The 14,357-nt window shown below is 35.4% G+C and overlaps 1 protein-coding gene across 1 annotated transcript in view; it reads left to right on the top strand.

Moving 5' to 3' along the window:
* Positions 1-366: 366 nt before the first annotated feature.
* The window catches only part of CADM2 (cell adhesion molecule 2), a 394,474-nt gene continuing 380,483 nt past the window's right edge, over positions 367-14,357 (top strand). Inside the window, exon 1 of the mRNA XM_068970221.1 lies at positions 367-433. Within this exon, the coding sequence (XP_068826322.1) occupies positions 367-433 (67 nt within the window). The remainder of the gene's footprint in view (positions 434-14,357) is intronic.

The raw sequence follows: 14,357 nt of genomic DNA on the forward strand, positions 1-14,357 counted from the left end.
TTATGAATTGCACTTTAATTGTTAAATAACATGAAATATATCTAAACTATACTGGTATTTTAATTGAATTGTTAACTAAAGTTTAGTTAAAAAGGACAGAGAAAGAAAGATACACAGTTCTTAAAAAGAATTCTGTGTCTTGCAGCATTGCTACTTACAATCTGTGGCTCTTATCTAGTTTACTCTTTCTTTTCCAAAGACTTTAATCATATATTAACAAAATATAACCAACTGTCATTTTCTTCATTATAAGTCCTAGTCATCTGAAGTGTGTTCATCATGTAATCATAAATGTATCATTTAAGACTTTAAGTAATAGTGATAACAAATCTCTTTTTCTTGTTAGACACTATCTAATATACTAATATGCTTGTTCTCTTCTTGTGCAATCTTTTCTTGGTACCAGCGGCTGCTTCAAAGAATAAAGTTAAAGGTGAGCTACTGAGCGACTTTCCATTCTGCATGATTCACCATGTTTGTTTTCTGCTCAGTCTTCTGCATCCTCTTAAATAATAGAGCCAATTCTGTTCATGACAATACCAGTTCTGTGTGTAGATACTTGTAAATTTCTACAAATATATATTATTTTAATTATTTAGTTTCTGACATGTGCCTGTGTTTGCATGATTGTGTACTTATTTTCTTGTTTTATTTTCCACTTTATTCCGAGTGGAATAAGGTGCTTTTATGCCCAACATTTTGCCTGTTGACTTTAGTTTCCTTGATAAAATCGTGAATTGGAAAAATACACCATAAAGTAAAGCTGATGGAAAGTCTCAGAATTGAACATGCCTTTATAGAATTATGTGAAAAGAAAATTTTATCCTTTAAAAATTGAATATTATAAACTCCCATTTTCTATTTATGGCTTTTCTTCTATTTCCTAGTTATATAGAGTTTTCATTTGCTAGAATCCTGAAAATACATTTTCATGAGAGAGGATGTGCTTGCCTAATACCAGAATGTCTCCCTGAGAGAAAAATAATTTTGGCTTGATGTATCAAAGTCTTTATGAGTTTTAAATAATTCAAATGTGTATATATATATATGTGTGTACATATAAAATACTATGTGATAAGTTTATAACATGTTTCAATTTTATGTTCTCTAAAACAATCTATACATTTAAAAAATGTTTTCTCCTTCCTATATTTCTAATATTAATATTTTTCCTCTTTCATTTATTTTTATTTAGCAACACTGTAATAACTTTATTAGTCATACATTTGTTATTTTAAGTTTTGTCATCCACAGAATGTGAAAACAAATAATTCAAAAAGTTGTTGCTAGGATTAAGTAAAATATGTAAAACAACTCATAAATTTCCTGATGCTACAAGCGTTTAAACAATGCAAGCTTCTTCTGTCTACTCTTTGTGAGGAATTTCTGACTCTTCATCATTCCATATTGCCCTGCCTAATATTTTCTCCTGTGTTCTCAGGAGGAATGACCAGAGGGTTTTGTCTCTTTCTTAGCTTGTTGTATTCGGACTTATCTTTTTTTTTTTTTTTTTTTTTTTTAATTTTAGTTGAAGGCTAATTACTTTACAATATTGTAGTGGTTTTTGCCATACATTGACATGAATCAGCCATGAATGTACATATGTTCCCCATCCAGAACCCCCCTCCCACCTCCCTCGCATCCCATCCCTCTGGGTCATCCCACTGCACCAACCCTGAATACCCTGTCTCATGCACATGGACTGGCGATCTGTTTCCCATATGATAATATACATGTTTCAATGTATTCTCTCAGATCATCCCACTCTCGCCTTCTCCCACAGAGTCCAAAAGACTGTTCTATACATCTGTGCCTCTTTTGCTATCTCACATATAGGGTTATCATTACTATCTTTCTAAATTTCAAATATATGTGTTAGAATACTGTATTGGTGTTTTTCTTTCTGACTTACTTCACTCTGTATGATAGGCTACAGTTTCAGCCACCTCATTAGAACTAATTCATATGTGTTCTTTCTAATGGCTGAGAAATATTCCACTGTGTATATGTACCACAGCTTTGTTATCCATTTGTCTGCTGATGAATATCTAGGTTTCCTTCCATGTCCTGGCTATTACAAACAGTGCTGCGATGAACATTGGGGTACAAGTGTCTCTTTCAATTCTGGTTTCCTCGGTTTATGTGCCTAGCAGTGGGATTGCTGGGTCATATGGCAGTTCTATTTCCGGTTTTTTAAGGAATCTCCACACTGTTCTCCATAGTGGCTGTACTAGTTTGCATTCCCACCAAGAGTGTAAGAGGGTTCCCTTTTCTCCTCACCCTCTCCAGCATTTTTTGTTTGTAGATTTTTGGATAGCAGCCATTCTGACCGTTGTGAAATGGTACCTCATTGTGGTTTTGATTTGCATTTCTCTGATGATGAGTGATGTTGAGCATTTTTTCATGTGTTTGTTAGCCATCTGTATGCCTTTTTTGGAGAACTGTCTGTTTAGTTCTTTGGCCCACTTTTTGATTGGGTAGTTTATTTTTCTGGAATTGAGCCGCAGGAGTTGCTTGTATATTTTTGAGATTAATTCTTTGTCAGTTGCTTCATTTGTTATTATCTTCTCCCATTGTGACGGCTGTCTGTTCACTTTGCTTAGAGTTTCCTTCGTTGTGCAAAAGCTTTTAAGTTTAATTAGGTCCCATTCGTTTATTTTTGTTTTTATTCCCATTACTCTGGGAGGTGGGTCATAGAGGAGTCTGCTGTGATTTATGTCAGAGAGTGTTTTGCCTATGTTTTCCTCTAGGAGTTTTATAGTTTCTGGTCTTATGTTTAGATCTTTAATCCATTTTGAGTTTATTTTTGTGTATGGTGTTAGAAAGTGTTCTTGTTTCATTCTTTTACAAGTGGCTGACCAGTTTTCCCAGCACCACTTGTTAAAGAGATTGTCTTTTCTCCATTGTATATTCTTTCCTCCTTTGTCAAAGATAAAGTGTCCATAGGTGCATGGATTTATCTCTGGGCTTTCTATTTTTTTTCATTGATCTATATTTCTGTCTTTGTGCCAGTACCATACCGTCTTGATGACTGTAGACTGTAGCTTTGTAGTATAGCCTGAAGTCAGGCAGGTTGGTTCCTCCCGTTCCATTCTTCTTTCTCAAGATTGCTTTGGCTATTTACAGTTTTTTGTACTTCTTTTGTACTTTTGTGATATTATTTGTTCCAGTTCTGTGAAAAATACCTTTGGTAGCTTGATTGGAATTGCATTGAATCTATAGATTGCTTTGGGTATACTCATTTTCACTATATTGATTCTTCTGATCCTTCAATATGGTATATTTCTCTGTCTATTTGTGTCCTCTTTGATTTCTTTCATCAGTGTTTTATAGTTTTCTATATATAGGTCTTTTGTTTCTTTAGGTAGATTTATTGCTAAGTATTTTATTCTTTTTTGGCAATGGTGAATGGAATTATTTCCTTTATTTCTCTTTCTGTTTTTTCATGTTATTATATGGGAATGCAAGGGATTAATTATGTGTTATTAGTTATGTGTTAATTTTATATCCTGCAACTTTACTATATTCATTGATTAGGTCTAGTAATTTTCTGGTGGAGTCTTTAGGGTTTTCTATGTAGAGGATCATGTCATCTGCAAACAGTGAGAATTTTAGTTCTTCTTTTCCAATTTGGTTTCCTTTTACTTCTTTTTCTGCTCTGATTGTTGTGACCAAAACTTCCAAAACTATGTTGAATAGTAGTGGTGAGAGTGGGCACCTTTGTCTTGTTCCTGAGTTTAGAGGAAATGCTTTCAGTTTTTCACCATTGAGGATAATGTTTGCTGTGGGTTTGTCATATATAGCTTTTATTATGTTAAAGTATGTTACTTCTATTCCTGCTTTCTGGTGTGTGTGTATGTTTTTTGTTTTTTTGTTTTTGTTTTTAAATCATAAATGGATGCTGAATTTTGTCAACAGCTTTCTCTGCATCTATTGAGATAATCATATGGTTTATCTTTCAATTTGTTAATGTAGTGTATTACATTGATTGATTTGCAGATATTGAAGAATCTTTGCATCCCTGGGATAAAGCCCACTTGGTCATGATATATGATCTTTTTAATATGTTTTTGAATTCTGTTTGCTAGAATTTTGTTAAGGACTTTTGCATCTATGTTCATCAGTGATATTGGCCTGTAGTTTTCTGTTTTTGTGGCATCTTTGTCTGGTTTTTGTATTAGGGTGATGGTGGCTTTATAGAATGAGTTTGAAAGTTTACTTTCCTCTGCAATTTTCTGGAAGAGTTTGAATAGGATAGGTGTTAGCTCTTCTCTAAACTTTTGGTAGTTTTCAGCTGTGAAGCCGTCTGGTCCTGGACTTTTGTTTGCTAGATTTCTGATTACAGTTTCGATTTCCAGGCTTGTGATGGGTCTGTTAAGATTTTCTATCTCTTCCTGGTTCAGTTTTGGAAAGTTATACTTTTCTAAAAGTTTGTCCATTTCTTCCAAATTGTCCATTTTATTGGCATATAGTTGCTGATAATAGTTTATCATGATCCTTTGTATTTCTGTGTTGTCTATTGTGATTTCTCCGTTTTCATTTCTAATTTTGTTGATTTGATTTTTCCCTCTTTGTTTCTTGATGAGTCTGACTAATGTTTTGTCAATTTTATTTATCTTCTCAAAGAATTAGCTTTTAGCTTTGTTGATTTTTGTTATGATCTCTTTTGTTTCTTTTGCATTTATTTCTGTTCTAATTTTTAAGATTTCTTCTGTTATTAACCCGGTGGTTCTTCATTTCTTCCTTTTCTAGTTGCTTTAGATGTAGAGTTAGGCTATTTATTTGACTTTTTTCTTGTTTCCTGAAGTAAGCCTGTATTGCTATGAACCTTCCCATACCAATGCTTTTATGATATCCCATAGGTTTTGAGTTGTTGTGTTTTCATTTTCATTCGTTTCTATGCATATTTTGATTTCTTTTTTTATTTCTTCTGTGATTTGCTGGTTATTCAGAAGCATGTTGTTTAGCCTCCATATGTTGGAATTTGTAATAGTTTTTTTTTTTTTTTCCCTGTAATTGACATCTAACTTTACTGTCTTGTGGTCAGAAAAGATGCTTGGAATGATTTCAATTTTTTTTTTTTTTTGAATTTACCAAGGCTAGATTTATGGCCCAGGATGTGACCTATCCTGGAGAAGGTTTTGTGTGCACGTGAGAAAAAGGTGAAATTCATTGTTTTGGGGTGAAATGTCCTATAGCTATCAATTAGGTCTAACTGGTCCATTGTATCATTTAAAGTGTGTGTTTCCTTGTTAATTTTCTGTTTAGTTGATCTATCCATAGGTGTGAGTGGCATATTAAAGTCTCCCACTATTATTGTGTTATTGTTAATTTCCTCTTTCATACTTGTCAACATTTGCCTTACATATTGTGGTGCTGCTATGTTGGGTGCATATATATTTATAATTGTTATATCTTCTTGGATTGATCCTTTGATCATTATGTAGTATCCATCTTTGTCTCTTTTCACAGCCATTATTTTAAAGTCTATTTTATCTGATATGAGTATTGATACTCCTGCTTTCTTTTGGTCTCCATTTGTGTGAAGAATCTTTTTCCACCCCTTCACTTTTAGTCTGTATGTGTCCCTTGTTTTGAGGTGGGTCTCTTGTAGACAGAATACATAGGGGTCTTGTTTTTGTATCCATTCAGCCAGTCTTTGTCTTTTGGTTGGAGCATTCAAACCATTTAAATTTAAGGTAATTATTGGTAAGTATGATCCTGTTGCCATTTACTTTGTTGTTTTGGATTCAAGTTTATACACCCTTTCTGTGTTTCCTGTCTAGAGATGATCCTTTGGCTTTAGTTGAAGAGCTGTTTGGTGGTGCTGAATTCTCTCAGCTTTTGCTTGTCTGTAAAAATTTTGAATTCTCTTTCATATCTGAATGAGATCCTTGCTGGGTACAGTAATCTGGGTGGTAGGTTTTTCTCTTTCATCACTTTAAGTATGTCTTGCCATTCCCTCTTGCCTGAAGAGTTTCTATTGAAAGATCAGCTGTTTTCCTTATAGGAATCTCCTTGTGTGTTATTTGTTGTTTTTTCCCTTGCTGCTTTTAATATTGTTCTTTGTGTTTGATCTTTGTTAATTTGATTAATATGTGTCTTAAGGTGTTTTGCCTTGGGTTTATCCTGTTTGGGACTCTCTCTGTTTCTTGGACTTGGGTGACTGTTTCCTTACCCATTTTGGGGAAATTTTCAATTATTATCTCCTCAAGTATTTTCTCATGGCCTTTCTTTTTGTCTTCTTCTTCTTGGACTCCTATGATTTGAATGTTGGGGTGTTTAACATTGTCCCCAAGGTCCCTGAAGTTGTCCTCATTTCTTTTAATTATTTCCTTTTTTCCTCTCTGCTTCATTTATTTCTATCATTCTATCTTCTATCTCACTTATCCTATCTTCTGCCAATGTTAGTCTACTGTTGGTTCCCTCCAGAGTGCTTTTGCTATCATTTATTGCATTGTTTATTATCGATTAACTCTTTTTTATTTCTTCTAGATTCTTGTTAAAAATTTCTTGCATCTTCTCAATCCTTGTCTCCAGGCTATTTATCAGTATTTCTTTCTTTCTTTTTTTTTTTCAAGATTTTAGATCATTCTTAGGCAATGGCAACCCACTCCAGTATTCTTGCCTGGGAAATCCCATGGACGGAGGAGCCTGGTAGGCTGTAGTCCATGGGGTTGTGAAGAGTTGGACAGGACTGAGCAACGTCACTTTCACTTTTCACTTTCATGCACTGGAGAAGGAAATGGCAACCCACTCCAATATGCTTGCCTTGAGAATCCCAGGTACGGCAGCCTGGTGAGCCGCCTTCCATGGGGTCGCAGAGTCGGACATGACTGACGTGACTTAGCATAGCATAGCATACTATCATTATTCTGAATTCTTTTTCAGGTAGACCCGCTATCTTCTCCTCTTTTGTCTGGTTTGGTGAGCATTTATCATGTTTCTTTACCTGCTGAGTATTTCTCTGCCTTTTCATCTTGTTTAGATTGCTATTTTTGGGGTGGCTTTTCTGTATTCTGGCAGTCTGTGGTTCTTCTTTATTGTGAAGGTTCCTCCCTGTGGCTTGGGTTGGATGAGTGACTTGTCAAGGTTTCCTGGTTAGGGAAGCTTGTGTTGGTGTTCTGGTGGGTGGAGCTGATTTCTTCTCTGTAGAATGCAATGAAATGTCCAGTAGTAAGTTTTTAGATATCTATGGGTTTGGTGTGACTGTGCAGCCTGTATATTGAAGCTCAGGGCTATGTTCCTGCATTGCTGGAGAATTTGTGTGGTATGTCTTGCTCTGGAACTTGTTGGCCCTTGGGTGGTACTTGGTTTCAGTGTAGGTATGGAGGCTTTTGGATGATCTCTTATGGATTAATGTATCCTGGAGTCAGGAGTTCTCTAGTGTTCTCAGGTTTAGGGCTTAAGCCTCCTGCCTCTGGTTTTCAGCCATATACCTACAATAGCCTCAAGACTTCTCCATCCATACAGCACTGATGATAAAAAATCTAGGTTAATGGTGAACAGATTCTCCACAGTGAGGGACACCTGGAGAGGTACAGAGTTACATGGAGAAGAGAAGAGTGAGGAGGGAGATAGAGGTGGCCAGGAGGAGAGAAAGGGGGATCAAAAAGAGAGAGACAGATCTAGATAGTAATCAGTTTTCTAAGTGTTCTCCACAGCCCAGACACACACAGAAATTCACAAAATTGGGTAGAGAAGAGAAGAGGGAGGGAGGGAGGGAGGGGGAGAAAAAGGAGAGTCAAAAGGGGGAGATAGTAATCAAGCCAGTAATCACACTCCTAAGTAAAAATGGGTACTGAAGATTGGATTCTTAAAGGTACAAAATTGATAACAAATACCAAAAAGTAAAGATTAAAAATCTAGAGAAGAGGTTAGACTCAAAAATACAATATTTTTTTTTTAAAATCACAAAAATTATAAAATATGTATATGAAGTTTGCTTTAAAAATAAGGTCCTTTTTTTTGCAAGGTAATAGTAGGTTATAAAAATGAAAATTAAAGGAGTAATAGAGGACTTAAAATTTTAAAAAAATTTAAATGATAATAGTAAAAATATATCTAGGAATTACTCTGGAGCTGTTGTGGGCAGTGTGGGGTCAGTTCAGTTTCAGATAGTTCCTTCTTCCAGCTTATACTTTTCAAGATCTACAGGCCCCTTCCAGTGTAGTCAGTGCTAACTACAGGGTTTTAATCTGTTGCAGCTGTCACTTCCAAAGTGCTTCCCTCTGTTTATTTTGGCTTCTTCTGTTTGCAGGTCTCTTCAGTGTCTAATTTCTGCCCTGACACAAGGGGGCGAAGGTGATCACTTACTTAGGTTCACTTGTTTAGTCATGCTGTGGGGAGGGAGGAACACTGCAAACAAATATCACTGGCATGTGAGGGGAGTGCTTTCAGTGTCTCAGCAACACTGGGTTTGCCTCCACTCATGGAGTGTGTGCTTCCCCAGTCTACACTGCTCAGGCTTCAGGTTGCTCTGCATGTGAACTGTCTAAAATGGGCCCTGGGTTGCATGCACTTCCCAGGTCTAAGCATTTCAGGTTCAGGTTCTTAGGTACTCCCGAAAGGTGCAGACTCGGTTGGGCCTGTGTTTTGTGCCCTTCCCAGGTCCAAGCAGCTCAGGTGACCAGGCGCTTGGCGAGCACACTCTCCTGAGGTGGAGGGTGCGTCTTATCACCTCCCTGGTCCCAGCCGCTCGGTTTCCTAGGTGGCAGCAGTTGCGTCTTCTTCAGTGTGGCCAGTGTCTCTTCTGGGGAGCTGATATCTGGCTGCGACCCTCCCGGCAGATGTCAACCATTCAGAATCCCAGGAAGTCTTGGTTAGCAACCAGAAGCCTGCCTGCAGTTTGGTAGGCAATGCCATCTCTGGGGCTGAGTTTGTTGCTGTCTGGCTCTGGCAGCCTCCCTGCTTCCCTGCCTCTGGCGGAGGATGGGGCAATTCACAGCCAGCTAGCTCTCCTCTGGTATTGCTCAGTCCTCTGTTCTGTGAGCCAGCCGGCAGTGCCTTAGGTTAGGGCCTTTTCACAGGATAATTCTCTCTCTCTCTCTCTTCTCTCCTCTCTCTCTCTTTCTCTGGCTGTCCCACAGTTTGGGTTGCTGTCTCACGTTAGCTCCCTCAGATTGCCCCCAGGGCATTCAGGCCCGGTCCTTACCCTAAGCAATGAGGCCCGCTCCTCCCTGTTCAGCCCTGGCTTACCGGTGGCCTATGCTAGCCTCTGGGCTACTTCTCTGCTGGGAGTTGCTGTTAGGCAGGTAATCTGAGGGTTTTATTTATTTATTTATATATTTTCCCCTCCCAGTTATGTTGCCTTCTAAGATTCCAAAACTCCCCACAGACCTGCCAGTGAGAGGGTTTCCTGGTGCTTGGAAACTTCTCTTTAAAGACTCCCTTCCCAGGACAGGTCTCCATCCCTAACTCTTTTGTCTCTCTTTTTATCTTTTACATTTTGTCCTACCTCCTTTCGAAGACAATGGGCTGCCTTTTGGGATGCCTGATGTTCTCTGCCAGCGTTTGCAATTTGTTGTGGAATTTGCTCAGCGTTCAAATGTTCTTTCAATGAATTTGTCAGGGAGAAAGTGGTCTCCGCCTCCTATTCCTCTGCCATCTTAGGACCGTCCCTCCCGTATTCAGATCTACCACAAGGCCACCCATCTGTATTATCCCTTCCTCTCTCTCAGGTACTAATTTTACAGCTAGTTTTAGTACTGTGCATAGATTTATCTTTGGAGTGTTAACTGATCCCTAATTATAAGGCTAGGGCTTCCCTGATAGCTTAGTTAATATGCAAATACTATTTTCTTAGGAATTAATTTATCTTATAGAACACTAAAAATGTAACAGATGAGATGGCAATTTTTTAACCCACTATTTAATCCTCCGCACTTATCCTAGTCACTTTTTCAACAAATGTACTGAAATTAGCCAATTCTTGATATAGTAATTTTCTATGGACAAAAGAAATGCATTCACAAAACAAGACATTACTTGATAATGAATATACATTTATGAAATATATTACATAATAAGAGATTAAGATCTACATTTTAGAAATGAAGAGTTAAAAATGATGTAAAATATAGTACATTAATTGTGGAATATAGAATTTGAGTATAAAGGGAGTTAGCAAGATGTATATATTGAGGTTGGAGTCCTTGTTCTCGGAGAATGCTTTATGTGAGAAGTGGAGCTTAAACTGATTCTTGAAGGAAGGGTAGAATATATGTACAAAAAGTAGCATATAGAACAGGAAAACAGGAATTTGAAAGCATAAGTATAGAGGCAGGAATGAGTATCATTTATTTCATATAGTGAGGACATCTTTTAAAAGAATAAGACCTGTTTTTATGTGAGTGGAGGAAATTAAATTTGATGATGGAGTGATCATGAATTATAGCTTCTCATAATAATATCTGTATTCACTTTATAATTCTTAAAAATGATGGGCAATAATTACAATACACAGGAAACCAATTCACCACTGAAAAATTACAGCCATACATTGTAAGTGTCTGCCAAGTCACATTAGGACTCAGACTGACTAGGATTTTGCATTATAAACATATTTAAGTGTTAGTTGCTCAATCGTGTCCAACTCTTTGTGATCCTATGGACTATAGCTGGCTAGGATTCTCTGTCCATGGAATTTTACAGTAAGAATACTGGAGTGGGTTGCCATTCCCTTCTCCAGGGGATATTCTAAATACAGGAATAGAAACATGGTCTCCTGCATTGTAGGCAGATTCTTTACCATCTGAGCCACTAAGGAAGCCCATTGTGCCCCATTTAGGACATTTACATTGTCATTGCCTTGTCCCACACCTATCCACTTTATCTGAATCTCTCTCTCTCTTTTTTTTTTTTTTTTTCATTTCTGTACTAAATTGCTAGGGGATCTAAGACATAGTTTACCTTGTGTCTGCATTTTTGCATCTACAAGATGTTGCAGAGACAAGAAATAACTCTAAATGAACTATGCCTTGAGAAGAAAATTGAAGTTTTATTTCTAATGATTGAAACAGATGTGTATTAGATAGATAACAAGGAGAACTACCCAATGCTTTTACTGTCCAATTTCTATGTCAAAGCAAATGGTCTTCAAACAGAAAAAAAAAAAAAAAAAAGTGGATAATAGGAATAAAAACCCAGGATAATACAAGAGTAGGTTACTTAAAAATACTAAATTTCTCCTGGTCTACACAGAATACATTCTAGGGAATCTGAGGAAGTTTTGTAGAGGTTTACATTTCATTCATTCACTCCTATGGAATCATCCAAATGTGGGGAACTCCTGCAATATTGGACAGAGACATGTACTCTATTATTTTTTAAGGACAATGGATCATATTTGAGAAAACATAGACTGGTAAATTTTACATTAACTTCCCAATAGAATTATTAAACCCTTTAACCAACAATTTGTGAGTGCTTAGATTAAAAGAATTCACTAGGAGTGAGTTAGCTGTTACTAGTCATGGCATACAAAATTTCCCTAACTTTCCCCATCTCCTTATTTTTTGGGGGAGGGCATTAAACATTATACCAGTGTCTGAAGGCAATAGTATAGTATTCAAATAGTATACTATTAGAATTTCATCAAAACATGTATCAACTCATTCTTTATTTTTCAGAAAATGTCATTCTGAAATTCACTAAGTATTCTTTAGTGGTCAAATCCAATGGTGGTTCCTCAGTCCCCAGAGTAATCATTGTTTTTCTGCTGAATATAATGTTTGTTTTTATTTTTCATTTCCTTTGGTTTCAGTGTCTGTTACAGACTTAATCTTCTTTTTAACTCCTCTTTGCTTCTTTTCTTTCTTCTTTTTTTTTTTTCTTTTTCCTTCTTCTTTTCTATCTTGTTCTGGAATATAGGTCTCATTCAAGTTTTATCTTTGATCCCTGAAGAAATCACTTCTTGCAGTGTTGCAAGTCTCCACATCCTTTTTTGGAAGGTGATATTTACTTTCTACATTTAAAACACAACCATTTTCTGCATGATTAAGCACCCACAGCTAACCTCTCTCACTATCGTTGACTGTTAAAAGAAAGACAAATGATTCAGATTCTTCCTCTAGAAACTTACAATGGAGAAGAAATAAAGGGGAGAGGGAAAGCCAAAAGGAGCAAGAGTAAGGAAGAGAGACTGGAAAGAAATTTTGTCATACTTTATAGCCATGAAATGTTTATGTAGACCAAACAAGAAGATGAGTTAATTCTGAGAAATAAAAGAAGAATGATGCAGGAATGTAAAAAGAGGATAAGAAAGTGCCCTCATGGTGTTTAAGTCCCTTGTTCTAATAGAAGGTTCTATTTTATTCTTACCCTTTAGGTCTCTGACACATCTCTCTTTTCATTAAGATATTTTAATAGGTTTCTCTTGCTTGTAATCAAAAGACAACTCATTAAGACAACTGTTTTCTTTCTCTGTAGCTTTCTGTGTTCATTTCAGTTATCACTTTTCAAGACTTGCTCTTACTACTAAGCTCCTACTTATATTCCTGTCACCCTGTTGACAATTTCTAACTGAATATTAAAAGCTGAAACTAATTTTTTTTGGTACATCAGAACCCTCATGATTTTATTTTTCTTCCAATGAACAAATATTTAATTCATTAATTTAAAAGGCTGGAAATATCTTGACTCCTTCATTTTATTTTTATTTATTTTATTTATTATTATTATTATTATTTTTTAATTTTAAAATCTTTAATTCTTACATGTGTTCCCAAACATGGACCCCCCTCCCACCTCCCTCCCCATAACATCTCTGTGGGTCATTTTAATGTTAACCATAACCAATTGATTATCAAATTATCCTAATTTTAAGAATAAAATTATTGTCCTAATTTTATTATGGAAATAGAAGCATCTCCATGGATCCTTTTTTTCAAAACACTCATTCCTCCAAACTTGCCTGGAATAGTTCTAATAGTTCTTGATTGAATTCTCAACACTCCTACCTTCAAATCACAGTGAATTCATATATCATCACCATTATAATCTATCCTACATTCAAATATCAATAAGATCATCAAGGCTTTACCACTTAGAGAGAGAAAAAGGTAACTTAGAGTATTTCTAATTCTTTAGTATAAAATGATTTTATTTAACTCTATTACAAATGTGTAGACTAAATGTAACAAAATGACTTATACTGTTCCAGAATTACACACAATTTCTAAATGGTTTTAATCTAGTGAACATACATTTAGTGTCCAGCCTAATTTCTGGGCTTCAGTTTTGATTCAAAACAATGACTTTAATGGGGAATAGCATTTTATGGCATCACTAAGATACTAGCCATTAGCTATTTCAATCAAATAATCATACGTTAGTGCTCAAATAAAAATTAGCACAAATTATTCTGACATTATATAAGCATTTAAAGATAATACAGAATACTCAGCAATCTAAACAGATATATGTGGTCTAGAGAAAAATCAATATTGCAATTTACTGTATTTAAATAATAGCCATACAAAATATTACTAAATAAGTCATTTATTTAGTTGTGGATATAAAATCTGCTGTTCAACCAAAATATGACATTTAGTGTCCAGCGTTTCCCATCACATTTTTCAAGTGTACATTGAAAGACAAATATGAGTTTAAAACCGAGGCATTGCTTTGAACTATTGTTAGATTTTATCTTAAATAAGACACTTATATTTCAGTTTGTACTATATATTAAGAAGCTCCACTTTGCAATCTGAATTGCATAGATCAAATCCTGGTTTTTCAACTTACCTGATTTCAACACCTGAACAATTTGATTACATTCACTCAACACTCAGTTGTTGTGACATTTATATGTGATTATGTATAAAAAGATATTAACCTATGGAATGGCATATAATAAACAATACATTTTATCTCATTATTGTTATTATCATCATTGTTATTTAAATAATGTCTGTAGAAAATGAAAAACCATGTAAAGACAAGTCTTAACTAAAATGTTTCTTTGAACATGAACTGTAGTTTATTTTTATGGTGTCATTCAGATATTTACATTTATTCTAATACAAAGTAAACATACAATTTAATGTGAAGCATCCAGTAAGTATATGTATTTTTCTTTCTTCATATTTAATTAAAATCCAAAGTATATAAATGATATCATTAAAGAATTTCAACTCAATATCAAAAGAAAGAAAAATTGCAAAAACTGTGTCCCAGAGAAGCTTATATAATGTTTCAAATGTAGAAATTACTTGCTTTTACTATCAGTGAAGAAACTGAAGAATAAAGTTCTATATAATTTTTTTTGGGAAACATCTAAGCTCGTTTTTCTTGAAACTATGTTTGATTTTAATTTTTTAAAAAATGCAAGGATTTATTCAAACTCTTGTGTAACA

Source organism: Capricornis sumatraensis, chromosome 1 (assembly GCF_032405125.1).
Source record: "Capricornis sumatraensis isolate serow.1 chromosome 1, serow.2, whole genome shotgun sequence".
NCBI classification, from domain to species: Eukaryota; Metazoa; Chordata; class Mammalia; order Artiodactyla; family Bovidae; genus Capricornis; species Capricornis sumatraensis.